The sequence below is a fragment of the Lemur catta genome, chromosome 17 (assembly GCF_020740605.2).
Source record: "Lemur catta isolate mLemCat1 chromosome 17, mLemCat1.pri, whole genome shotgun sequence".
Classification (NCBI taxonomy): Eukaryota; Metazoa; Chordata; class Mammalia; order Primates; family Lemuridae; genus Lemur; species Lemur catta.
This window is the reverse complement of record NC_059144.1, coordinates 19,828,516-19,854,990: the sequence shown is the minus strand read 5'-3', so window position 1 is coordinate 19,854,990 and position 26,475 is coordinate 19,828,516. Positions and strand designations below refer to the sequence as shown.

General features: G+C 39.9%; 1 protein-coding gene across 5 annotated transcripts in view; it reads left to right on the top strand.

Annotated features, from left to right (window-relative positions):
* The window catches only part of DHX35 (DEAH-box helicase 35), a 65,778-nt gene that overhangs the window by 9,602 nt on the left and 29,701 nt on the right, over nucleotides 1-26,475 (top strand). For 4 of the 5 annotated variants that reach the window (XR_006729474.1, XM_045528574.1, XM_045528577.1 and 1 more), the window contains 9 exons: nucleotides 7,819-7,896; nucleotides 12,524-12,628; nucleotides 14,231-14,292; nucleotides 15,146-15,215; nucleotides 17,518-17,577; nucleotides 20,674-20,786; nucleotides 22,085-22,181; nucleotides 23,060-23,218; nucleotides 25,192-25,402. Coding sequence is in view for 4 of the 5 variants with exons in the window: in XM_045528574.1 (XP_045384530.1) it covers nucleotides 7,819-7,896; nucleotides 12,524-12,628; nucleotides 14,231-14,292; nucleotides 15,146-15,215; nucleotides 17,518-17,577; nucleotides 20,674-20,786; nucleotides 22,085-22,181; nucleotides 23,060-23,218; nucleotides 25,192-25,402 (955 nt within the window). In the remaining variant the exon portion in view is untranslated. Of the gene's footprint in view, nucleotides 1-7,818; nucleotides 7,897-12,523; nucleotides 12,629-14,230; nucleotides 14,293-15,113; nucleotides 15,216-17,517; nucleotides 17,578-20,673; nucleotides 20,787-22,084; nucleotides 22,182-23,059; nucleotides 23,219-25,191; nucleotides 25,403-26,475 lie in introns of all 5 variants that reach the window. The other variant, XM_045528575.1, reaches the window with a different exon arrangement.

Genomic DNA, 26,475 nt, shown 5'->3' with positions numbered 1-26,475 from the left:
AAGGGCAACTCTTATTTTGGCTTCTGACACCATAGGTTAGTTTTGCCTATTTTTGAACTTTATAAAGGAATAATATAGCTTCTTTGTTCAGCATTATGTGTGAGAGTCTTCTCTGTTGTTGAGTATAGCTGTGGTTTTTTTCATTCTCATTGCTGTGTAGCAGGGGGCAGCAGGTTACTGCTCTTGGCCCGAATCCAGCTGGCTGCCCGTTTCTGTAAAGAAAACTTTACTGGCACACAGCCACACTTGCTTATTGACATACTTCCCACGGCTGCTTTCATGCTATAACGCAGACTTGGGCAGTTGCAACAGAGACCCTAAGGCCTTCAAAGCTTAAAAATTTACTATCTAGCTCTTAAACAAAAGTGTTTGCCAATCCCTGCTATATAGTATTCCACTGTATTGGTATTCTGTGGTTTATTTATCCTTCATAGTGTTGATTGACATTTGAGTTCTTTCCAGTTTTTAGTTATGAATAGTGTTGCTATGAACGTTCTTGTTGCTTGTCTTGGTGAACACATGTGCACATTCCTGCTGGGCTATACCTAAGAGTAGCATTGCTGGATCCTGTGTTCAACTTTAGTAAATAATGTCTAAGATTATCAGAGTGGCTGTATCCTTTTAGGGTTTCTAAGCATGTAATCATCATGAGCTGAGTTTTAGGGACGTTTTTAAACTCAAATACAAGATGACTTAGCAACTGGAGGAGGCAGGCCTTAGAGGCTACTGCAGTGCTCTAGGGAAGAGTGGTGTAATGAGTCCTTGATGAAGAGGTGATAGTGGGATAATCTGGGGAGGATAGGAATGAGAGTAATTGTAGAGTTTGGGGCTGTAGAAATTAGAAACTAGATGGATATTTATGATGACAAAGATCCTTGGAGGATCTGCCTTGGAGAATAGTGGTAGTGCTAAATACGATAGGAAAGTAAAGATTTTTTTTGTTGGAAATTAATATGTTTGGTTTTTAAACAGACATTTTTTCCTATATCATTGATGATCTTTAATGACATCATTATTAATAGGAAAATTGTATTGGGAGTTTGAAACTTGGCAGAGGTCACACGTAGAGGGTATGGATGTGGGATTATCCACATGTTGATGGTACAACATCTTGATACATGCAGGAGTGAGAGGGAACAGAAAGATATGAGAAGAAAACCAAAGACAAAGCCCTGGGGGCGTCAACATTTAGGTGTCAGGAGCAGAAAGGAAACAAAATGGCAGCCAGGGAAATGGCAGAGGAACCACAAGACTGTCCATGGTCAGAGAAAGCAAAAGAGGAGTGAGGTTTCTGCAGAGGTGGGTAGGCGGCAGTGGCCGGGGAACAGGAGACATGATTCAGTCCTGGGTTGTTGGTCTTGGAGAGAGCAAGTCCAGCGGTAGGATTTTATGGTGAGAGATTCCCAGGGGAAGGTGATGAAATCCCTTTGCATTTTTGAACATATTAATGATGTATTACTGACTGTGTGGTCCAGACTTGTGGCTATGACAACATTTCTGTGTGGTTCTCAATTCTTTTGTCTGCTCCCCCATTCCAATTCTGAATAATGGGTTTAGGTAGGGACCCAGACATAGGCATTTTTAAAAAGTTACCCCAGGTGATCTAATGTGCAGCTAGGGAAAGGTAGGCAGAGGGGAATGAGCTAGCAGAGAAAGGACCGTTTTGAAATGCAGACAGCAGAGGAAGTGGTGGCCTGCAGCAAAAAGGTATCTGAATATGCAGAGGGCATTAAGAGCCCAGCAAGTTACTTGAGTCTTACAGACAGACACAGGAAAAGGGCCAGGTTAAATTACTGGGTGATTATTATTTAGAGAGTAATATAATAATCATAGTAACAAGTAATTATAATAACAACAGTAATAAGTGCTACATAAAGGGAGCAATTTACATGTGTTGATCTATGATCTGTCACATCTGTCAGATCCTCAAAGACCCTATGGGGTAGGTACTGTTACTACATTTTACACGTGAGGACACTGCAGAGTAGTGAGGTTAGGAATGTAGAACAGAGGTAAAAGGCCACGTGACAGTCCATAATTTTAGTTTGTTTTGGAATTAGTTTGTGGTTGTTTAGTTAGCCTAGGATAAACTGTGTTTGGTAACAAAGATCCTGAAAATCTCAGTGGCTTAAAAACACAAAGGTTTATTGCTTGCTCATATTATGTGGTCATCTTGGGTTGGCTTTGAGGCTACTCCGTGTCATCATCGGGACTGAGGCTGACGGTGCAGCTTTCATGTGGGACTTGTTGATCTTGTGGTACATGGCAGAATCTTGAGATGACACTTAAAACTTCTGACTCGAAGTGGCCCTTCTGCTCACATAGCATTGGCCAAAGCAAGTTACGTGGCCAGGCTAGATAGCACAGGGTAACAATGTATATAATCCTCCCACAGGGATGGGTAGCACATATTTGGAACAATGCTAAATATATCGCAACAGTCTGGTCGTTCACCCTAGCGAGGCTTAGCTACCAGGGAACAGAGAGAGCCTGCTGAGGGCTGAGTCTGGGGAAAGATGGCCAGGAGGAAACAGAGTAGGGGCTAAGGTTCCAAGTTGGGTAATATGACAGTAAATGAAGGTAGTTTTTTTTTGTTTATTTTCAAATCTTTTGCCCATTTTTAAATTGGATTATTTTTTGCTGTTGAGTTGCTTGAGTTTGTTATATAACATATTCTGGATGTTAACCCCTTGTCAGATGTATAGTTTGCATATATTTTCTCCCATTCTGTATGTTGTCTCTTCACTCTGTTGATTGTTTTCTCTGCTGTGCAGAAGGTTTTTAGTTTGATGTGATCCCATTTGTCTATTTTTGCTTTTTGTTGCCTATGCTTTTGAAGTCTTATCCAAAGAATCCTTGCCCAGATCAATGTCATGAAGCGTTTCCCCTGTGTTTTCTTCTAGTAGTTACATAATTTTGGGCACCTTACATTTATGTCTTTAATTCATTTTGATTTGATTTTTGTATAGGGTGAGAGATAGGGGTTTAGTTTTATTTTTCTGCATGTGGATATGCAGTTTTCCCAGCACCATTTATTGTAGAAACTGTCCTTTCCTCAATGTGCAGTTGGCTGTACATGCATGGATTTATTTCTGGGTTCTCTATTCTGTTCCGCTGGTCTATGTGTCTGTTTTTATGCCAGTACCATGCTATTTTGGTTACTATACCTTTGTTGTATATTTTGAAGCCAGGTAGTGTGATGCCTCCACACCTTGTCTTTTTTTCACATAATATATTAATATCATTCTTTATTCAGTTCCATAGGTTCCAGTATGTGTACATAGTTTATTTTACCAATCCTCAGTGATGGACGTTTAGGTTGTTTCCACTTTTGTATTATCATGATGATGCAGTGAGTCAGTTTGCAGATGTATTAGTTTGTATGCACATAGGTATATTTATAGAATAAATGTAGTTATGGAATTACTGGCTCAAAGCACATGTGCATTTGAATTTAATCATTTTATGGAATTGTATTTTATTATAAGCACTTTTTTGAATAGGAATGCATTTATTAATACGCAGTATAAAATTTAAAAAGAACAAAGGACTAAATGGTGGACAGCAAATCTCCTAAGCTTTGCTGTTGACAATGACTAGATCACTGTGATAGATTGTGTGTTACTGGCCCAAATATTTGCTGCCCCTCCTGTGGAGGATTATTCCCATTTCTCCTGGCCATTCCTTTTCCCTTCTCTGAGACAGTCACAGTTTCCAGCTTATCGTGAAGCTAAATTTGAGTTATGGCCTAGGAAGATTGGAAAGGCTGAGAACTGAAGGTTACAGCAAGTATATGAAGCAGGTTTTTCTCAATAAACTGTTTTGCTGGATTTATGGAGTGTCTTGCCTTGGAAAAGTACAGCATGCTAAAGCACCAAAGACGTACTAGTTTTAAAATTCCACAAACTATGTGTGGAACCTAGATGATATTTTTTACTCTTTCAAAAAAATGGGCTATGAAAACAAGCTCTTCTTAACTACAATTGTTATCAGTACTGTTATTGGTGGAGTTCTTCCTAATTCTATCTTTTAGCTGGAAAGATCAGATTTTTTTGGTCCTTGAAGAGTGGAGAACTGAGGTGGAATTCAGCCTACGGTTTAGTGATCTTCCTCCATGACACCCCTCTGCCTTTTTTTTTTTGACAGTTCAGCTCTGTTGCCTGGGCTAGAGTGTGGTGGCGTCAGCGTAGCTCACAGCAACCTCAAACTCCTGGGCTTAAGCGATCCTCCTGCCTCAGCCTCCCGAGTAGCTGGGACTACAGGCACTTGCCACAACGCCCAGCTAATTTTTGTTTTTATTTTTAGTTGCCTGGCTATTTTTTTCTATTTTTAGTAGAGAAGGAGTCTTGCTCTTGCTGAAGCTGGTCTTGAACTCCTGACCTCAAGTGATCCTCCTGCCTCAGCCTCCCAGAGTGCTAGGATTATAGGTGTGAGTCACTGTGCCCAGCTCCCTCTGCCTCTTAACATGAGCACTACACCTGCTTTTTCAGTGTCTTTAAATTTCCACCTTTCAGCAGTCATGAGCTTGCAGTAGAAGTCTGACTCATAGTGTATTGAGGTGGCTAGCTTCATGGATAGGTTGTTTGTTTTTATGAAAATTATTTTTCTTTCACTTAACACTACTACTAAGAAATTAACTATGTGTGTTTGAATTTAGATGATAGATTGTGTCCCAGTTATGTATGTGTCATGGCTTTGGTTTACTGAGCTTGAATTCTAGCACTTCGATTTTTATCCATTTCCTTGGACAAGTTATTTGACCTCTTTGTTTTCTCATGTATGTATTGTTGGTGATAATGTATGTTACCTTCCTTATAGGATTTGTTGTGTGGATTAAATGGGGCAATGGGGCAATGGGGCTGGGTGTGGTGGCTCACGACTGTAATCCTAGCACACTGGAAGGCCAAGGCGGGAGCAGTGCTTGAGGTCAGGAATTCGAGACCAGCCTAAGCAAGAGTGAGACCCCCATGTCTACCAGAAAATAGGAAAAATTAGCCAGGCATGGTGGCATGTGCCTGTAGTTCCAGCTACTGAGGAGGCTGAGGCAGGAGGATCCCTTGAAACCAGGAGTTTGAGGTTGCAGTGAGCTGTGATGATGCCACTGCACTCTAGCCTGGGTGACAGAGTGAGACCCTGTCTCAAAAATAAATAAATAAAAATAAAATAAATGGGGCAATGCCTGTAAGATACTCAGCACAGTTTCTGGCACTTAGTGAGGTACTCGTGAATCTTAGCTATTTTCCTTGTAGTTCTGTTTTTGTATTTGTATTGATGGGGCAGTTGGTGATATTTTGTGTGTGTATTTAATACAAGAGCCACTTGATAGTTTTTATAGCAAAAAACATATATTTTCTATAACAATTTTCAGTCATTTTTAAACTTTATTTTTAACTATTTTTAGACTAATAGAAAAGTTACAAAAAAAATAGAGAATTCCCTTATACCTTCACCACACTTGCAGTACAATAATCAAAAACAGGACATTAACATGGGTATAATACTAGACTACAGATCTTATGTAAATCTCTTTGCTTTTTCTACTAATGTTCATTTTTAGTTCTGGATCCTACTCTGCATTTAGTTATTTCTCCCTCATCTCCTCCAGTTTGTGAGAGTTACTCAGTCTTTCCTCAGCTTTCAGGATCTTGACATTTTTAAAGAATAATGGGCGTTTATTTTGTAGTATGTCCCTCAGTTTGGGTTTATGTCATGTTTTCTTATGATTAGAAGGAACTTATGCATTTTTGGCAAGAATACCACAGAGATGATATTGTGTCCTTCTTAGTGCATCTTACTTATCAGGGGGTTTGTGATGTTGCTGTATCTTGCACTGGTGATGTTAACCTTGGTCACTTGGTTAAGGTGCCAGGTTTTCCTGCAAAGCTCCTGTCTTTCCCTTTCAGTTGATATATATCATGGGGAAAATGTTTTCAGACTGCAAATAATCTGTTTTTCTTCAAACTTTCACCCACTAATTTAGCATCTTGTCTGCAGCAGTGATGATTTTCTTTTTTCCTCTTTCCCACTCCCTTTATTAAATAGACTCTTCTGTCAGGAAGAACTGTCCTTTCTTCCCTATTTGTTTATGTGTTAGATTGTTTGTGCATGTCAGTATGGATTCACAGATATGTATTTTTTACTATGGGTTAAAATTCAATTTTATCATTTTTTTTGTTGTTGCTCGTATCATTCCAGCTTTGACCATTAGGAGCTCTTGTTTTAGCTTCTGTTTTCTTACGAAAAAAAGCCTCCATCCTTTTTTTTAACTACTTCCATGCTTTCTAGCACCACAAGCTGTTTCAGGCTCCTCTTTTCCCTGAACAAGCCCTGGCTCCTTTTATTGGAGAACAGTGTTTAGGAATCAAGATCTGGATCTCAGCATGCTCATTGCTACTGAGATGTCACTGCTGTGAGTCTCAGTGAGCAGGCTTAGGAATATATGTGTGAATATTAACCCATACATATGAAAGCATCTATAAATCTGTATCTGTCTCTCTATATTAAACATCAGGCATTTATGCTGATACTTCTGATTCCAATCCAATACCATAGGACTCGTTTTAGCTTTTCCTTATTTGTAACTTTTCTTCAACAGTGAGAAACCCAGTCCTCATTATCTACAATATATTTACAAGTTCATTTAATTCTAGTATGCACATAAAATAGTTTCAGAATTGCTAACTCATACCCCTATTTGGGTATTCACTAACATTTACTAACTAGATTACAGCATTTATATATAGTTCTTTTTATCTGTAGCCTTAAAGCATCCAGTCAAGATGCTGTGTTCCATCATTACTTGGGTTAGTTCTTTTCTTCTCCGCTGGCTTTAGTGTGAGTTTGGTTATGTTAGTCATTTGTAGTACAGAAAGGCTCATTTGTTAATGTTTTATATCCTCCTGGTTTCCGTCTACATTCTGGTTGGTTTTATTTGTCTTTTGGATATTTAAAGAGTATGTGAAACATGCCTATGGTTCTAAGAGTCAGAGCTACACGAAAAGATCTGTGCAGAGCATTCCACTCCCTCTTCATCTCTGTCACCCTGTTTCCATTTCCCTTTCTGCCCCTTTCCCACCCATTCCCTGTAGACAACCATTTTTTTTCATTTCTATATTATCTTTCCTTTATTTCTTTTGAACAAATGAGCAGATACACGCAGTAGCTTTTAAAAGGTTTTTCTATTATAGAAGTAATATATAGTCACTGTGAAACAATCAGACATTTAGAAGAATGTGTAACTTTGATAACCACTTTTATTCATATTGAATTTTAAGTGCATATAATCGAATAAATACACGTATATCAAATAATAAATCAAATAATTACATTTACTCAAATTAGATACATATCGATATAATCTAATGGCATATATTCATATATATAGAATCTAACTATTTTTATTTAATTTGACCAAAATGTATTGTATAACTGATATTTACATTGAGCCATCTCTGCATGTACTTTAAGATTCTTTGTTCTACAGATTTAGCACTATTCTGAGTGGCCCATGTATAATTTTTTGTTCCTTGAGGCATCTGTAATACATGGAAATTTTGTGGGACTAGGGAGTCATAATGCTAAATTTGTGCCTTGGTTCTTCTGTTGATCAGCATTGATGTGAACTTAAGGAAACTACCTAACATTTCCTTCCAAGCCTCAGATCCTTCAGATATAAAACAGTTTTCAGAATTCTGCTGGGACAAGAACTATGCTATTTCCTTTCTAGGTGATTTTAAATACAGTGCAGGGACACCTTGGGGGACATTATTTCTGGAGAAGTGGTATCAGATGTGTACTTAGATGTGATTTTGTTTGTAGTACCTTGCAGAAGCTGGCTGGACTGCCGAAGGAAGAGTGGTGGGAGTGACCCAGCCTCGGAGAGTGGCTGCTGTTACAGTGAGTTTCTTTTTGTATTGCAAACATTCTGTCTGCGTCTTCTACTTCTGTGACTTTTTCCATTTCCTAAAAGCTCCAAATAAATAGAAGTTGCTCCTTAAGAATTTAATTATTCAGTTTAAAAAGAACTATGATTTGAATGTTTTTGTAAAATTGATACCTGCACATTATGAGCATTTTAAGTAATAGTGAAGTAAAAACAAAACAAATTTTAAAAAATCCAAAATTTCACCATCCAGCAAAAACATCATGAATATTTGTGAACATTATTCCAAGCTTCTCTTAAAGATGAATGGTTGGCTGGCTGGACATAAATAATTTTATTAATAAAAATGAGATCATAACCATATGTTTGCTTTTGTTGAATTTAACAAAATAGGAAACTGAAGTGAAACAAGAGTAGTTACTGAACTTTAGACAAGTGTTTGTTCAACACAAGAGAATTTATTGAAGCTTGAAAAGCTACAAAAAATCCCAGGGTGTTACTTGTTTTTCAAACTACATGGTATAGTTTCTTGTTAAGAAAGAAGAAGAAATTAGCATATATATTCTTCTTTCTACTCTTCCTCCCTCCATTTGTTGTAGATATAGTACTGTTATTTTCATTTCAAAATTTATAAGATACATATTTGTAAGCATAATTCCCACAGTTGTTTAACCTTAATTCCATCGTAAATGGATTGAATGCTTATCACTAATTATTTTCCATGGTTTTGCTAACCCTGAATTGCACATTTCACTTTATTTCTTAATTGGCTGAATTTTATCATTCAGTAAGTTTTTTTAACATGCTTGAGTATGTTCGATTGTGGTCTTTGTTGATTTAAAATTCTTGATTCACATTCTCTTTCCCTGGGAGCTGTGCAGACTTTGCCTCACTGCCTTTTGGCATTGAGGGTCACTGTATAGAAGTCTATGGTCCAGTGGGGCTTTTTCCTTACCTTCTTACCTTACTTTTTCTACTTAAATGCTTATAAAATTGCTTTTTCACCAGAGTATATCTTGATGCTGATTGTTTTGTCTCAGTTTTTTTCTAAATATGGAAAAACTCTTAATCTTCAGGTTCAAATCGATCTTTATATTGGGCAAGTTTTCCTCTGTTATATCTTAGCATACTGTGCTTCCTGGTGTATTATTTGGGCTTGTGTCTGTCTCCTTCTTTCATTGAAGATGAAGTTTATTGTTGATAATATGTTTAAATTCTTTTGTTGGTTTTAAATTAGCTTTGAGAGAAGGAAATGTGGGCAAAAATAGTCTTATTTTGCCATCTTTACTGGGTTAAGAAATTAATTCTGTTTTTACTCTGTGTGGAGTTTTAATTATTGTATAATCCTTTTTCCCAAAGTCCATTTTAGAATGGTGTTCAAGTCAGAAATTATTGGTAAACATTTTACAAGTTCTGCCTGCGTGCGTGCGTGCGTGTATGAAAATGGGGGTAACAGTTTGGAAACTATGTTGCAATGCTAGAGTTAACCTTTTATGTCACTGAAAGGTGACTCAGTTACCTAAAAATTACAGCAATTTTTCCTGTTTGTGGTTTGGAATCCCACCTCTTAATCAGTTTGCATTTTAGCTTCAAATTTGTAGCCATGGATGACTTCCATGAAACCACAAGCTTTCTCTTGAAAGAACAAACAGTGTATAAATTAACCATGTAATATTAATAGAGCTGCCAAGTTTGAAATGCTGCATCTCAGAAAGTACTTTGTGTGCAGACTAAAATCTGAGAACAATCTCAGAGCCTAAAAACAGGTTGCATAAGCTATTGCTTGATCACTGTGAAGAGGCAGTTAGTCATGAGTGTGTTTGTCAGACTTATGGTCTAGGTTTGGCTTCAAGACCAGGCCCTTCTTGACCTGTGATTCAGCAAAGCTCTAACACCTGTCTTATTGCAGTTTCCTCATTTGTAATTATGGGGGTGTCTTACCTATCTCATGGGCTGTATGTATGTTTAATAAGATACAATTTGTGAAAGCGTGGAGCACAGTACTTGCCGGGAGTAGGTGCTCAGTGACTGGGTGTCAAAAAGATAATGTTAGTCCAGCCCACCTGATGAGGTTATTGATGAGGAGCAGAATTTAAACAATAGGGATAAAAATCCATTAAAAAGCCAATAGATTCTGAGAAACCTCTAGCAATGGGGAAAAAAAGCCAATAGAATATGACCTAGTGTGATTATAAATGATACAATTTTTAAAAAGTTTGAAAATAAATATATATACTTTTTATAGAAAATGTATACAAATAGTGAAGTAATAAGAATAAACAAGGCTGGGCATGGTGGCTCATGCCTGTAATCCTGGCACTTTGGGTGGCTGAGGCAGGAGGATGGCTTGAGGCCAGGAGTTTGTGACCAGCCTGAGCAAGAGCGAGACCCTATCTCTACAAAACATAGAAAAATTAGCTGGGTGTGGTGGTGCCCACCTGCAGTCCCAGGTACTTTGGAGGCTGAGGGAGGAGGATTGTTTGAGCCCAGTAGTTTGAGATTGCAGTGAGCCATATTGACATCACTGCACTGTAGCCCTGGCGTCAGAACGAGACCCTGTCTCAAAAAGAGAAGGAAAAAAAAAAAAAAGAATAAACAGGTTTAGCTTTTACTTTATAGACCCATAAAATGATTATATTTTTATGGAGAGGATTTGTTTATTTATGTTCATTCTTATAAGTCTATTTTTTCTGTAAGTTCCCAGTATCTCTATGCACATATTCTCTATTTGTACCATTTTCCAAGATCTATAACATAGTGTATAGAGTTGAAATTGAAACTAACAATAACAAAGCTGTCCTGGTGAAATGCTGGTTATTGGGGAAATATAACCACCAGAGGTAAAAAGCAGTGTAGGATGAATTTCTGGTTTCATAAGGTATTTTGAAAGACTGTGTGGTATATACCAGCCAGTGGATGATTGATTCTGTTTTGGCCTTCCAGATCAGTGATTTCAAGTTACTAGGCAGAGCCACTTCTGATCCTCACCTGCTCTTCAGTGTCTTAAACACTGATGGGCGATGATGCCTGGTTGTATTTGGCTCAGAAGCTGAGTGCAGGGAGCCTCTGCATTCCTGAGCCTGGAGCTGCTGGGGTGGAATGGCTGAATCAGTAAGCTCTGCCTCAGGCCACCTCCTGTACCAGCCATGTTCCCAACTCAGGACTCTGGAAGTGGGTGGGTTGGGGGAGAGGCAGTTGCCTCACCTGTGAAAGAGGGAGACTGAACTCCTTCCTTCCATGGGGGTTGGCGTGCCAGGTCCCTGGGAAACCTCTATCAGTATTGTTTCCCTTTGGTTTTTTTTCAGTTAGGTAGTTTACATAATGAATGTTAAACTCTGTATTTTCTTTTAAGTTAAACTAAATGATAAGCATTATTACTCTTCTACTTTTATGCTTATTTATTATTTCAAGTATTTTCTTTTTTTTTTCCTTTCCTTTTCTTTTTTTTTGAGACAGTCTTGCTCTGTCACCCTGCGTAGAGTGTAATGGCATGATCATAGCTCACTGCAACCTCAAACTCCTGGGCTCAAGGGATCCTCCTGCCTCAGCCTCCTGAGTAGCTGGGACTGCAGACATGTGCTATAACACTCGGCTAATTTTTTCTATTTTTGGTAGAGATGGGTCTCTTGTTCAGGTTGGTCTTGAACTCCTGACTTCTAGTAATCCTCCTGTCTTGGCCTCTCAGAGTGCTAGGATTACAGGCATGAGCCACCATGCCTGGCCTCAAATATTTTCTATTAATAAGTTAATACCCTTTGAATGGCCCTCTTGGAGAAGTGCAGGGATTCTGCCTTTGGATTCTTTTCTCTTTCCTATACTCACCTTTCATTTGTCATATACTGGTGGGTGAAATTCTATCCGCAGATAGACTTTATGGTCTTTATAATATATTATTGATTTTGTCTTCTACTTTTACTTTATTATGTTAGGTTGGATCCTTTATTAATCTTCTCATGTACTGATCTGCCCCCTTTTTCTAAGCAAGTCTTCACTTCCCCTTTTAGTGGTTTTGGTAGCTGGACACTGGTGTGAATTGTTTTAAGTGTCTGGCTCTTGAAGCATTATTCTTTTGCCTCCAAAGAGAAAATGAACTTGGCCCAGTGTTGAATTTGATCATTCCTGTTCTCTTGCTTTTGTGGTCCAGTGTAATAGGCTTTGTTTTAAGGCATGGAGATGAAAAGTTGTTGCTGGTTGGTGTGCTCTTTCTTGGAGAACAGGGTGAATCTTATTTCTTTTACTTGCCTTTTTGCTTTGGCCACCAAATTTAGAGCTGAACTTGTGGCTGAACTTTAATAACTTTGGCATATCTATGGTTTTAAATTTTCCTCATTGGCTTTGATATTTTATTTGTAATTTCTTTGATCTTTATCTGTAACATCTTTAAGTGATTTCATTTTTATTGTGTATGTTCTTATATGTTGCTCCAAGACAATTATAGAATGAACTGCGATACATAAATGTGTGAGTTAATAGCAAAAGTTACATGATGCTTTTTCTCTAATAACCTGCCCCTTTTCTTCTCATTTTTCACTATGTTCACAAACTATTTAAAAAATAAATGACCTTTAGATTTTTCCATAGTGTGTGCTCTGTGCAGTAATTTCTATGTCTCTATTTTCAGCATGATCTTTCTTCCCAAAGGTTGCAGGGAGAGTGGCTGAGGAAAGGGGTGCAGTGCTGGGCCACGAGGTGGGCTACTGCATTCGCTTCGATGACTGCACCGACCTGCTGGCTACAAGAATTAAGGTGAAGTTCTCAAGCTGCTTTTCCTAGTGTAAATATGGAAGATTTTTGGGGGGAATTTAAAACAAGCCTCTCACTGCTGTACAGGATACTGGTACCATGGCAGAAAGTGTAGGAAATCATCCTGGCTCTCAGCGAAGTTAGTCTCCTGGGAGGTACAGAACTCTTTCAGAGAGTCCTTGAATCTTAGCCCAGAAAGGAACTTGGAAGTAAGGTTTAGTTCTTGGTTCTACAGATGAAGAGGTTGAGAGCCTGGGAGGTTGAATGACTTGCCTGATGTTACATGCCCATTGGTGATCAAATGAGGACTCAAAGCTGTCTTTTCTTATGTGTGTTTTATTGTTTTTCCACTAACTCAAATAGCTATCTCACTATAGAAATAAGCCTATAAAAGACTTAAGAACAGGGAAAGAGTAGTATATATTAATAAAGCATAGAACTCATAAATGTTGTTTTCATTAGTTAGAACTTTCCATTTTTACGTGATAAAGGATTTTATAGATGTGTTCTTTGACCTAGTTGCTAATATTAAAATATTAGTATCTTGTCAGGCCAGTTATTGTAATGAAAAAAGAAAAAAATATTAGTATCAATAGTAATCAGTGTATAATCAACTCAACAGGGTGTCTACTACATACCACTATGCCAGAATCAAAGTCTAATCAGATAGTGCAATAAAACAGTAAATGAAAATGCTTCGATGAAATGCAAATTGGTTATTAGAATCTCATTTACTTCTCAATTTGCAACAGAGGAAAATTGAAAATAATCAGATGAGCTAAGTGAACAATGTAATGATTTGTAAAAATATGGACCCTGTTTTTCAAATTTCTGTATTTTGTTACCTTTGACATTAATTTTACTAGGTAAAGGGAATATTCTTCTGTACCATCAAATATACTTGAACTAGATAATTTTCAGTGGATTACATAACGTCGTGGTTCTTTTTGAGTCTTTCATAGAAAGTTTTTGTATTCCATTTGGTTATAATTTTAAGGCAGTTAGTTCTTGACCGGTGCTTTGTCATTGGTGGCAAGTTCTCACTTTTGCTCCTATGTGTGTATGTGGCAGTTAGTACTAAGTCCAAGAAAAATATGGAAATGTATTCCATTCTTAAAAACAAAAAAGTAAAAACACTTAAGATACAGCATACGGGGGAGATGTTTAGCCTTGTTAACGTACGGTATTTGTTTGTAGGTGTAACAACACCCAAAACCACATTCAGTATGTTCTTTGAAGAACAGTTATCTCAGACTCCTGATATTCCTTTGGGTAGACACGGGTTTGTCTTCACTGCCTGTTCAACCGTATCAGTGGTGCAGGCCCAGAGGAAATGGGGCTTAGCTGATGTTCACGTAATAAATGCAGGTGAAATTCTGCTAAAAGATTTGTAACCCCAGCTGAGGCTTCTGTGTTTGAAGTCTTTTGTAAGTAATTACGCTGCTTGATAATGGGGCATTTTCTCCTAGTCCTTTGTGGAAATTGACTTGTACACTTGCTGGTGAAGAGGTTGTACTTGAACAATACAAAATTGTATTTGAACTTAAAAAAATTGTTAATATACCATATAAATTATTTCTAAAACTTTGTGTTTTTATTTTTTAGTTTCTTACTGATGGAATGCTGGTCAGGGAAATGATGGTTGATCCATTGTTAACAAAATATAGGTAAATATGTTTTTTTCCTATGATAACTTTCCTAAAGTTTCCAAAGTCTACAAACAGATTGAGAAACAGTTGTGTTAGTTGCTGGGATCCATGTCTGTGTTCAGCTGCCCCAAAGTGTTTCTCTTGACCCTGGCTTTTGGGACCCTTGATGTTTGTCTCAGAATTTAGGTGGGATAGTCTCTTACAGTCAAAAATGTACACATTAAAATCCCAGTCATTATTTAAAGTCTGTCGACTTGTCCTTTTTGTCTTGCCTCTGTCACACCCCAGGATTGAAGGTGACCGTGGAGAACTCTAACTGGCCAGTGTTTTGTTGAATGTAATACACAGAGTCCAAATAATTATTTATCACTTTCTCCCTCCTTGTGTGTCTTTGTCTATCACTATAGCATTAAAGCCGTTCCACCCAGACTCTGGTATTCTGGGAGAGGATGTCACATTTGACTGTCTGATACACATGCATGACAGCTGTGATCACCTGCCTTTTTGACTCTCGCTAAAGCTTAACAGTCTTCTGGTGGCTGAGCCTTGTTCTGATTTTTGTGTGCTTTGTGGGGTGATAGGTTATGTTGTCATTTAAAATCAGGTACTAAATCCTATTGGAATTCAATGTGGATGGTAAAACTCTTTAAAGATAGCAATAGTATACTGTATTTTTATTAAGGTATATTAATGTCACCATTTTTATTAGCTTAAGAATTACCTGATTGTCAAAGAGGAGTGATTTGGGTTTACTTTTGATACAAGTGGTTGCGTGAGGTCTAAATACCCAGAAGTCCCTCTGATGGTCTCGGTGACGTTGCGTGGGGTTGTTTGTTCAGGTGCTCACGGAGAGCTTTCCTCTGATTCTTAGCGCCATCATGCTGGACGAAGCTCATGAGAGGACCTTGTACACTGACATTGCCATTGGCTTGCTAAAAAAGGTATGCCTTTGCCTTCACTGCCAACTTTTTGTGTGTGTGTTTTTGTTTTGTTGCCTGGTCAAGAAAGTAATTATAGCAATTTGGAAAATCTAACAAAATACCAAGGAAAAAAAATTAAAATCATCCATAATCCTACCCATTCAGAAAAAAAATCACTGGTAGAATGTTTGTATGTTTTGTTTTTTTTTCTGTGTTGTGTGTCTGTGTGTATATGTGCATCCATTTTGACATGGTAGGGATTGTATTATATGTGCTAATTTGTATCTTGCATATTTTGCTTAACATTATATCAAGATCATTTCCCTGTGTCATTAAATATTCTTTGAATACATTATTTTTAATGGGTATGTAATCACATCTCTACCATAAAAGTATTTAACTCTTCCCCTACTGTTAGCCATTTATATGGCTTCCAGATTTTAAATATTTTAAATACTGTTGCAGTGAGCACCTCTGTAATTAAATCTGTTCCATTTTGTTTCTCTCTTTTTTTTTTTTTTTAACTTTTTATTATAAAGGTTTCAAACACACCTCAGAGTAGAGGGAAAGGTATAATGACCCCCAAGTACCCATTATGCGGTTTCATCAATTACAACTCATGGCCGGTCTTCTCCACCTTACCTCTACTCTGGCCTCCCTTCCTGTATCTTCTAATTGTTTGTTTTGACAAATTCCCAGTCACGAGACTCTAGGAAGAAGTGGCAGAACACGGGGATTAAGAGCACGGGCTCTAGGTTAGACTGCCTGGGTTCAAATTCCAACTACTGAGTTTATGCATCTCTAAAATGCGGTTAATAGTCTCTGTGTCTGTACCTGTGTCTTTTTAGATTTAAGTTGAATAAAATTGTAAAATTCAGTTTCTCAGTCACACATGCTATATTTCAAGGGCTCTACAGCCACATGTGGCTAGTGGCTTTTGCATTTGACAGCTCAGTTAAGGAGCCTCTTCATCACTGAAAAGTGTTCTATTGGGCAGAGCTGCTCTAAATCATTTGTTCTAAGGCTTAAATAAGATAATGTAAAATCTTAGGATGGTGCCAGGCATAGAGTCACAACCAGACTATGAGGAGCAAAATCAACAAAGATGTCCCATCTGTCTATAGCTAGGTGAGGGGAAGGGTGGGCTGGATTTCAGATGTCCGTAGCTTCCTCAGCTAGGCATCTTTGTGCAGAGTGTGTACTCTACAGCTGTATGCAGGAACTCTGGAATAGCACATAACTCAGTCTGTTAGCTGTCACTGTTATTATTGTCATTATTATTTTATTCCTTGGCCAAAGATTTAGACTTTTTGATACTTATGAGGAATTATCCCACCACGTTATCACCTTTTCTAGGAACAGCGTAATAAGAGGGCCTATTTCACCGAATATTTACCAACACTGAGTATTAGGTTTAAAAAAAATAAATCCTTGCCAATGTGATAGATTAAAAAAACTCATATATTTTTGCTATAGCTTAATTTGATAATTTCTCCTATGCTTGTTAATTATCTGTTTCTTTGAATAACTGCTTTTTTTTTTTTTTTTTGAGACAGAGTGTCACTTTGTTGCCCTGGCTAGAGTGAGTGCTGTGGCGTCAGCCTAGCTCACAGCAACCTCAAACTCCCGGGCTTAAGCAATTCTACTGCCTCAGCCTCCCGAGTAGCTGGGACTACAGGCATGAGCCACCATGCCCGGCTAATTTTTTCTATATATATTTTAGTTGGCCAGATAATTTCTTTCTATTTTTAGTAGAGACAGGGTCTCACTCTTGCTCAGGCTGGTCTTGAACTCCTGACCTCGAGCGATCCACCCACCTCGGCCTCCCAGAGTGCTAGGATTACAGGCGTGAGCCACCGCGCCCGGCCTTGAATAACTGTTAATATCTTTTGTCTATATTTCTGTCTTGGTGCTGTCATTTATTATTTAGTTTTGATATACTTTTTCATATTTTAATTGTATATACATAGATTCAGACTATCCCAAGACTCAACTATCAGGAAAAAATGGTTTTATTCTCAGTAAATTCAAATTTGGATTTTAAAGCTCCTTTATACTTTCTATGATATTTTTAGAAGCTTTTTATTTTGGAAAATTCCATGCATTTACAAAACTAGAAAGATTAGTATAATGAACCCCTTTTTGCCTGTGATTTTTAAGAGTTACTAATTTGTGGTCAATCTTGTTTCATCTATAAGCTCCCCTTGGCAAAAAAAAAAAAAATACACTTGCTGAATTGTTTTGAAGTAAATTTTAGATATCAAATTATTTTATCCTTAAGTATTGCACTGTTATCATTGTTCCTAATGCCTTCTTTTTTTAGATTCAGAAAAAGCGTGGAGATCTTCGATTGATTGTGGCTTCAGCTACTCTGGATGCAGAAGTAAGAGCAGCTGCCCGCTCCCCGCCCCTGCAACCCCCACAAACACTGGAATTGTTGGATATACCCTTGGGAAATCACCTGTAGCAAGAGCTTATCTTTGGCAGGATGGCCTACCTTCCTTTTGGGACCATCAGATGTCCTAGATTTCATATAATGAGAGGATACTCCATTCAGCTTGTGGGTGGAAATTAGTCTGTAATTAATTGAGTTCCTAATTACCTACTTGTCTTATTTCTCAACATACTATCTCCATACATGGGCAGCTTCTTTTTTTTTAAATTTTTTTCAGTATGAGGCTATGTTCTTGAATTTATTTATGATTATAGCATATATATTTAGATTTTTCTATATAATTGAAGTTTCTCCTGTGTATATATAATAAGTTCCATGTTAAAATTTTTTATGGCTGAGTTCACATTATTTTTCTCTCTTGCTGGCTAATAGTTCAAACAGCAGTTACCTCAACAAATATTTTTGGCCACCTGCTATATCTGTATGCTAAGCACCATGCTAGCTACAGGTGATTTGTACATTCCCTGACTCATTGTGGGAAGCAGACACTTACATACGTGTTTCCAGTTTAGTGTGTTCAGGGTACTGAGGTCGGCCATCCTTAACTCCAGCCAGCTGGGGGTGCCCAGAACCTTTCTCAGAGGAGATGACATCCCAGCTGGGCTTGAAAGATGCACAGCCGTTTTCCAGATGTGCAGAGGTGGAGATGGACCCTAGGCATGTACGGAACCACAGGGGCGTGAAATCATGTGTTCTAGGAGCTTTGAGTCTTACCTTGCCTGCCAGGCTCATGTGGGTGATCTGTCCCCGAGCCACTTCTCTGACTTCATCTCCTTCCACTTTCTCCAGTGCTCCCTGTGCGTCAGCCCTACTGATCCCCTTGCTGTTCCTCAAAATAACCCAAGCATGCTTCTGCTCTGGGGGGACCCTCTTTCTAGACTGTTCTTCCCCCAGGCATTCTCTTGGCTCTCCCCTCATTTCATGCCAGGTTGATCATTTGTCATCTCCTCTGAGGCCTTTCCTGATGACCCTATCTAAAACACCCCTATTGCTCTCTGTCCTTCCACTCTGATCATTTTGCTTCTGTTTAGCACTCATCACTACCTGACATTTTATGTATATTCAGGTGTTTACTGTGTGTCTGTCATCACTAAACTGAAAGCTCCATGAAGATCGGGACTTTGTCTTGCCCATTGTTTTATCCTTTCCACTTAAAGCAGTGTCTGGCACAGAGCAGGTGCTTGGGTCAAATGAATTTTGATTGAATGGGAAGCAGTGGGAGATTCAGATGGAGGGGTTGGCAGGGATCAGATGATGGAAGGCCTTATAGGCTACGTGGAGGAGTACGGACTCCATCTTGTGTCTGGTTGGGAGGGTGTGAGAAAGGGTAATGACTTGATCATATTTGGGTTCTAGAAAGATTATTCTGGGTGCTGTGTAGAAGAGACCAGAGTAGGTGTGGCGATGCCAGTAAGGAGGCCAATCCTGTGATCTGGGAGAAGTGTGGAAAGGGCCTGGCCCCTGGCTCCTGTCTCCTGGTTTCAGGGGTGCAGAACAACTTGGAGAGAGAAAAAGCTCCGCATAACTAAGACAGATGTCTGTGTGTACCCAGACTGGTTTCTCTGATCTTTTCACAGGCTGTAGGAGTCTGTTGTCTTAGGTCTGCCCATGATAACTTTTGGGTTAAAGCTTCTTTGTGGCTGTCTTTAATTAATTCTTATCTCCTTCACCTGTGACATCTGCTGGAATGCTATTTTGAGGACTAAACCTAACCTCACCTCCAGTTACCTCCTCCATGGCCAAGCTGCACAGAGCATCTCAATTTTATTTCTTACGTTTTTCACCTCCCTCTCTCTCTTAAAAATTGTCAAATTAAATTTAAAAAGTATTCTAAGCGGTTTTTGTTGTGTTGAAAACTGTAATGTCCGAGTCTTTTCTTAGATTCATTGTTAATTTATACTTATTAATTGCTCACAATTGCCTGTCATTGTCTTTTGGTGTGGCACAGAGATTTAAAAAATAGCCTGTTTCATATCTGCCTACAGCAGTTATAGTTGATACAGATGACTTTCTGGAAGTAATTTTTTTTTGAGACAGGGTCTTGCTCTGTCACCTGGGCTACAGTGCAGTTGCATCATCGTAGCTCACTGCAACCTCAAACTCCTGGGCTCAAGTGATCCTCCTGCCTCAGCCTACGTAGTAGCTGGGACTATTGGCGCATACCACCACACCTGGCTAATTTTGCTATTTTTTGTAGAGACAGGGTCTTGTTCTTGCTCAGGCTGGTTTTGAACTCCTGGGCTCAACCAATCCTCCCATGTGAGCCTCCCAGAGTGCTAGGATTACAGTCGTGAGCCACTGCGCCTGGCCTGGAAGTAATTTTTTAAGTGGGATGGTAGAAAGTAGGAAATTTGTCATGCCTTGCTATGATGCAAAGTGTGCTGGGGCTTCAGCAACATTCAGCGGGGCCCCTGGGGAGCTGGAGCCATTCCTCCCTTTATCCTGTCCTCTTTCCCATCCTGTGCCTTTCCTGTGAGGGTAGTGGTGAGATCTGTGTGTATGATGGGGGATCTGTGTGTGGGGCTCACACGTACCCCAAGAGAGGATCTTTGCTGTTGTTTCCTTCCCCGCTCTGGCCAGGTCTCATCATAGGCTGCAATTCTGTTGGTCAAGTGCCATTGAATTTGATGTGGTCACTTGCTCGGCAGAAACTGCCAAGAGCTACTTCTCCCAAGAGGGTGCTGTGGGAGTGTTGGGGACGTGTACAATTGATGGCCTGCCCCACACAAACTGTTGCGCTAACTCCTGTAGGGCATGTGAAAATGGAGAAGACACTATCCCTGCCATCAAGTGGCCTAAAACCAGTAACAGTGGGGGCAGGAACATACCTACTGAAGTAAAAAGTTTCCATTATAAACTGATAACTGTATGAGCACATCTGTGCTTTCCACATAGAGCTCCACATCAGCCTCATTTAACCTGTGTCAAACTTGAATCACACCTTTCTTTCCATGAATTACTATGAACTCTTTTTCTGAGAGAAATGAAGAATTTATTTTTATTTTTTATTTTATTTTTTTTTAGAAATTTCGGGATTTCTTTAATCAAAATGAAACCAGTGACCCAACCAGGGATACATGTGTGATCCTTACAGTGGAAGGGCGAACATTCCCAGTGGATATCTTTTATCTGCAAAGGTTTGATGATGCTTAAATTCTTGATGGTGGTGATTAGAAAACTCCGTCTGTAATGTGGAGTGACAGGGAACTGCATCTGCTCGCAGGTCTAAGGGGACGAGGAGGAGCATGTTTTGTGTCTACTGTCATTGATCTAAAATGTTCAGAAACCCTGCTCAGCATCACTGCTGAATGTAGTTTAAACTCTTTTTTTTTTTTTGGAGACAGAGTGTCGCTTTGTTGCCCTGGCTAGAGTGAGTGCCGTGGCATCAGCCTAGCTCACAGCAACCTCAAACTCCTGGGCTTAAGCGATCCTACTGTCTCAGCCTCCCGAGTAGCTGGGACTACAGGCATGCGCCACTATGCCCGGCTAATTTTTTCTATATATATTTTAGTTGGCCAGATAATTTCTTTCTATTTTTAGTAGAGACGGGGTCTTACTCTTGCTCAGGCTGGTCTCGAACTCCTGAGCTCAAACAATCCACCCGCCTCGGCCTCCCAGAGTGCTAGGATTACAGGCGTGAGCCACCGCGCCTGGCCTGTAATTTAAACTCTTGACACTGATGTGCACATTTCCCTGAATCTGTGGCCAGTAGCTCAGTTGGAGAGAGTGAAGTGGGGAAAGGTTGCAGGCAAGGAGCTTGGTAATTATCAGAACTGGAGTTCACAAGGGTGTCTGTCAGTGGGAGCAGTGCTGGTGACATGATGATTTGGTTCTCAGCTCTCTACATCCTTGTTGAGAAGGCCTGGTTGGCATTTTTGGGAGGAGCCCCATGGACAGGAAAGGAGCCATCCTAATTCCTGTACATAGTCACCGGGCAAGCAAAGACCAGGAGTCTGGTCCAATGGCTGATAAATCCAGAGAATTGTGGACTTGACTTCTGAGTTGTTCTGGCTGGAGTGCACATCCATCCATCAGCTGCGTCCACTGACTCATACATGCTGCCAGTGGTTGGGAGGGAAAACAGGCTGGGAAGAGTGTGGGATTCAGCACCAGGACCACAGTCCCTGATTTTTCATTGGCCCTGTGTCTTTGCATGGTAAAGATAGCACATCTACTTGCATGGATATATCATTTTTATTTCTTTGCACATAAAGCTAAGAATCATGGTTTGTATATAATTATGGATTATTCCTGAATGCTGCATTTTAACAAAGGAAAAAAAAGAGTGAATATTTATTTTATTTCTCCATGTACTAATTACCTGCTGGGCAGGCCCAAACTAGCTTTTCGGATGCTTTGCTGCCAGATTATTAGGGTAATTGATCTATAATTAATGAGAATATTCTACGGATGAATTCATCCCACGTCTTTTCAGTCCTGTTCCAGATTACATCAAATCAACTGTGGAAACGGTGGTGAAAATTCACCAGACGGAGGGTGATGGAGACATATTAGCATTTCTTACTGGCCAGGTAATTCCACCGGACCTCTCTGTGATGGGGCATGTTAAGGCAGCACCAAAATTAACACACGCCCTGCTAATTTACTCAGTCATTTATTTCACGTTTTATTGTATTTTGTGGTTACTTAATTGCATAAATGCTTGTTTGGTGTGATGTCATTCATCTACCAACTAGACTGTTAGGGAGTCCTTAGCTTCTGCCTGTTCCGTCTGCCAAGGGTTAAATGTATTTCAAATTTATTAGCTGATTCCAAAATAAATTAGAGAGTTGTGTCAGTGGGCTGTACTGTTTGCCAGAAGGGGATATTGCATTAGGAACATTTTGCTGCATGCGTGCTGCTGCTGCATACACACCTCTTTTCCCAGTGACACAAAGGTGTCACAACTCATCCTAGAGATGACAAGTGGCAATAGGAAAAACTGAACAAGCCCAAGTGTGCACTCCAAGTGGTAGCACTGTTCATAGCTTATTCTCCACCTGTAATCTTTTCTTTCCACTGCCAAACATTTCTTCAGTGCAGTAATCTTTTCTGGAGAAAGCGTGCAACAATTTTGTATGCTACAACTTGTCCATGTGCACGAAATGCTTGTTTGACACGCATATGTGAGCTGAGTAGTCATTGTTTTTATTTATTGGGAACTTTACTGTTCATTGCAGATAGCATAGACTTTTAGTAATTAATATTAGTTACACACTTTTACCCCACTTTGCATCATTGTTCAGTAGCATTTGATTAAATACCATCCCAGAGTGGAACATGATAGCAGTGAAATTCTTGAATCTGACCAAAATGAAAATCCTGATCCCAACTCTCATTTTCTTTCAGTATGATGAAATGATAATCAAATTAATCTCGGTTTCTTTGGTTCCTGGTTCATTGTCTTTAGGAAGAGGTAGAAACTGTTGTATCTATGCTGATCGAGCAGGCTCGAGCACTAGCTCGCACTGGGATGAAGAGACACCTCCGAGTGCTCCCCATGTATGCGGGACTGCCTTCCTTTGAGCAAATGAAAGTGTTTGAAAGGGTGTCGCGCAGTGTCAGAAAGGTGAGACTCTCTTGAGGACCATGGGTGTTTGCAACCGTTTGTAATCACATCAGTGCCCCTTTGCTAACCTTTCCATATGTTGGAAAGATTTTTTTTTTAATTGATGTGAAACTTGCTAAACAGGAATGTTTCTGTCAGAGTTTTAGGTTCATGTTTCTGTGTAGTAGATTTAAAAGCACACCATAAATAATGTGTGGTGAAGATTTCTAAATCCGCCCTACAGAAGGGTTACTCTGACAGTAATTATCAGAGCAGGTGGCTTCTCTTTGCTTCTCTTCTGCCTGCCCAATATTTCCCATGACACAACATTGCCTTGGCTCGTGGGACTGTTTTGGTGGATTGTGGTCAGTCAGGAACAATAGATAAGTTACTAGGAATGGTCTAAATCATTTAGGTATCAGTTTGCCTATAGAGCCAAGTTTAAATCAATTAATTCAAGGTGTGGCATGGAAATCTTTAGCTTTGAACTTGGGGTGGGGAAGGGTGTGGTGGAAAGCGTCAGTTTGAAGGAGCCAGCAGGCAGCCAGTCTGCTCACTGCTCATTGTACCCCTGGGCCTGTCTGTGCTGTTCCTTCCATTACATGAGGACTGCATAGAACTGGCCTGACGTCCACTTATATTGTAGTAGCTGTTTATCAACAGGTGGCAGAGAATAAAGTAGGTGAGGGATGGTCTGAGGATCCACTTCCAGTTTCAGACCACTTGGAAGAGGGTGCTCAGCCTCTTGGCCATTGGGATGGAGGAACTCGAGTCTGCCCAGTGAAACATTAATTGCAGCCAACCAATCAGGAGTCCTGGATTCCGCCCTGGAGTTGCTGTGTGCCCTGGCATGAGTTATTTAACCTCTGGTCTCAGTTTTTGTAGCTGTCTAACATAAATGATAACTTTTAGATAGTTTTATAGCATAAAATCTTAACTCTCTACTATATAAAAATATTAGGAAGATTTTTATAAAATGATGATTTATAAAATGACTTTTATAAGATGATTTATGAAACAAAAAGTACCTGAGAAAATTTCTAAGTGCCATATATACATGTCCTTTGTTGCTTAAAACCCATGGGGGCAGCTCCCAGAATACGTGGAATAAAATGCAAACATCTCACAGTGGCCCAGAGCCATGCATGATCTGGTCTCTGCCTCCCTCCCCGGCCTCATCTTGTACTTATTGTGTACTCTGGCTGCTCTGATGTCCTTCCTTTGAACTGTTTTTTCTACTTAGATCTCTGTAGGGTTGGCTGGTTCCTGTTATTCAGGTCTCCATTCAAAGTCATCTTTCAGAGAGGCTTTCCCTGGCTAACCAATGTACTGTTAATATGCCCTTTTATTACAATATTATAATATATATTATACATATTGTATGCTGCATCATATTACCTGGTCAAATTTTTGTTATAATATTTGTCACTGTCTGAAATTAACTTCTTATTTATGTTTAGCACATTTCCACCCCAAACATGCCAGAGTAAACTCTGGGAGAGCTGGGACCGTATCTGTCTTGTTCATCATACATCTCCAGCACCTTGAACAGTGTGTGGCAAGGCGCACACCTTCTGAAAATAGTTAGAATGTGAGTGAATAAATGAAGATGGTGATTTACTTTGGTTGTGCAAAAGGGAAAAACTAACATTGTTGAATATTTACTGTGTGCCAAGTAGTAGACTCTGATCAATTTATGTATATGTCTTATTTAATCCCTTCAGCAACCCTGGGGGAGGTGGTAAATATTATTATGTAGGTGAGGAAAGTGATGCTCAGGAGGTTAAGTAACTTGTCCAGGGTCACATGACTAGGGGGACTTCAAACCCGGGTCACCCTGGCTCTGAAACTCGGGCTCTTTCTAATATACCAAACAGCCTCTCACAGATTGTACAATATTGTAAATATCATCAGATCTTTTAGCATTTTTAGTTGTTTGTTAGGAGTAAAACGAGTAAAATGACTTCTTTCTCTTCTTTCTGTGGGACACCTAGGTGATCGTGGCCACCAATGTGGCGGAAACCTCCGTCACAATCAGCGGTGTCGTGTATGTGATCGACTGTGGCTTTGTGAAACTCCGAGCCTACAATCCCAGGACAGCTATTGAATGCTTGGTGGTGGTGCCGGTGTCCCAGGCATCAGCCAACCAGCGAGCAGGACGTGGGGGCCGCAGCCGCTCGGGAAAATGTTACCGCCTTTATACAGGTTATCGTGGCTTTCCTTAAGGGTTTTGGACGGTCTCGTAGTCAGCCTGGGCATTGGAGAAGGCAGCAAATATTTACCCTGATCGTAGAACTTAACATAAAATCCACATCTCCCTCACAAGGCCCTGTGTGACCTGACCCCCACCGCCTTCCTCTCTGCAAACATAGCCTTTCTTTGCCACTGCTCCCTGTCGGCCAGAGCTGGCCTGCGGGTCACCACCTGTTTGCCATCCCTGTTCCAACCTAAATGGTGCCTGGGCGCAGGCCTGTTTGTAGCCATGTGCCCCTGGAGCACGGGCTCTGTCTCAGGTCCTGTCTTTCTTACCTTTCTCTTGGTTTAGTGGGTGTTTTCCTGTTCTGAGATCCCTGAATTCTGTGGGGCCTCACGTTGGGTTCCACTTTTACCTCTGATTCCGAGCATCTTTGCTGGGCTAAAATGGAGAGTCTGTCCTGACAGTCTTTCATAGAAAACAAACAGCTGGCAAACTCCTTTGTGCCACGCACCACGCTAGGCTCTGAGGGGGCAGAATGAGATTCCGATACACACTCTCCTAGCCCTTAGGAGCTTTCTTTCCAGCTTGAATACAGCCTTTCCTACAGGTGATGATGTGCCCAGAGCTGCTGTTTCCTCTGCACTTCTGTTTTGTGGGGAGTGATGCTGAGGTTTTCCCCAGTTGTCCAGATTCAATTTCTAGGTCACTGATTATTCCCTCCTGTCTCCAGTATCCATCTGCACTCACTCACCAGGTCCAGGGTTGTTTCCTTTTAATTCTGTTTGTTTCCGTTGCTGTAGCTACTTCTGAAGAAGGTCCAGGGGTTTTAGCTCTGCCTTTTATCTCTTCCTTTCCCTTCTGATTACCATTGTCCTTGTTCAGTCTTTGATGTTGTTCTTTCTTTAACACATATTTACAGAGCACCTGCTTTGTGCTGGGTGTGGTGCTAGAGCCTGGAGATTTGGGGCATAGGTAAGCCATGGTCTGTGGCCACGTGGCTGACAGTCTGGTGGTGGAGGCAAATCCACAAATAGAGCATCATATTATGGTGTGGTAGGGCTGCCATAAAAAATAGGGAGCC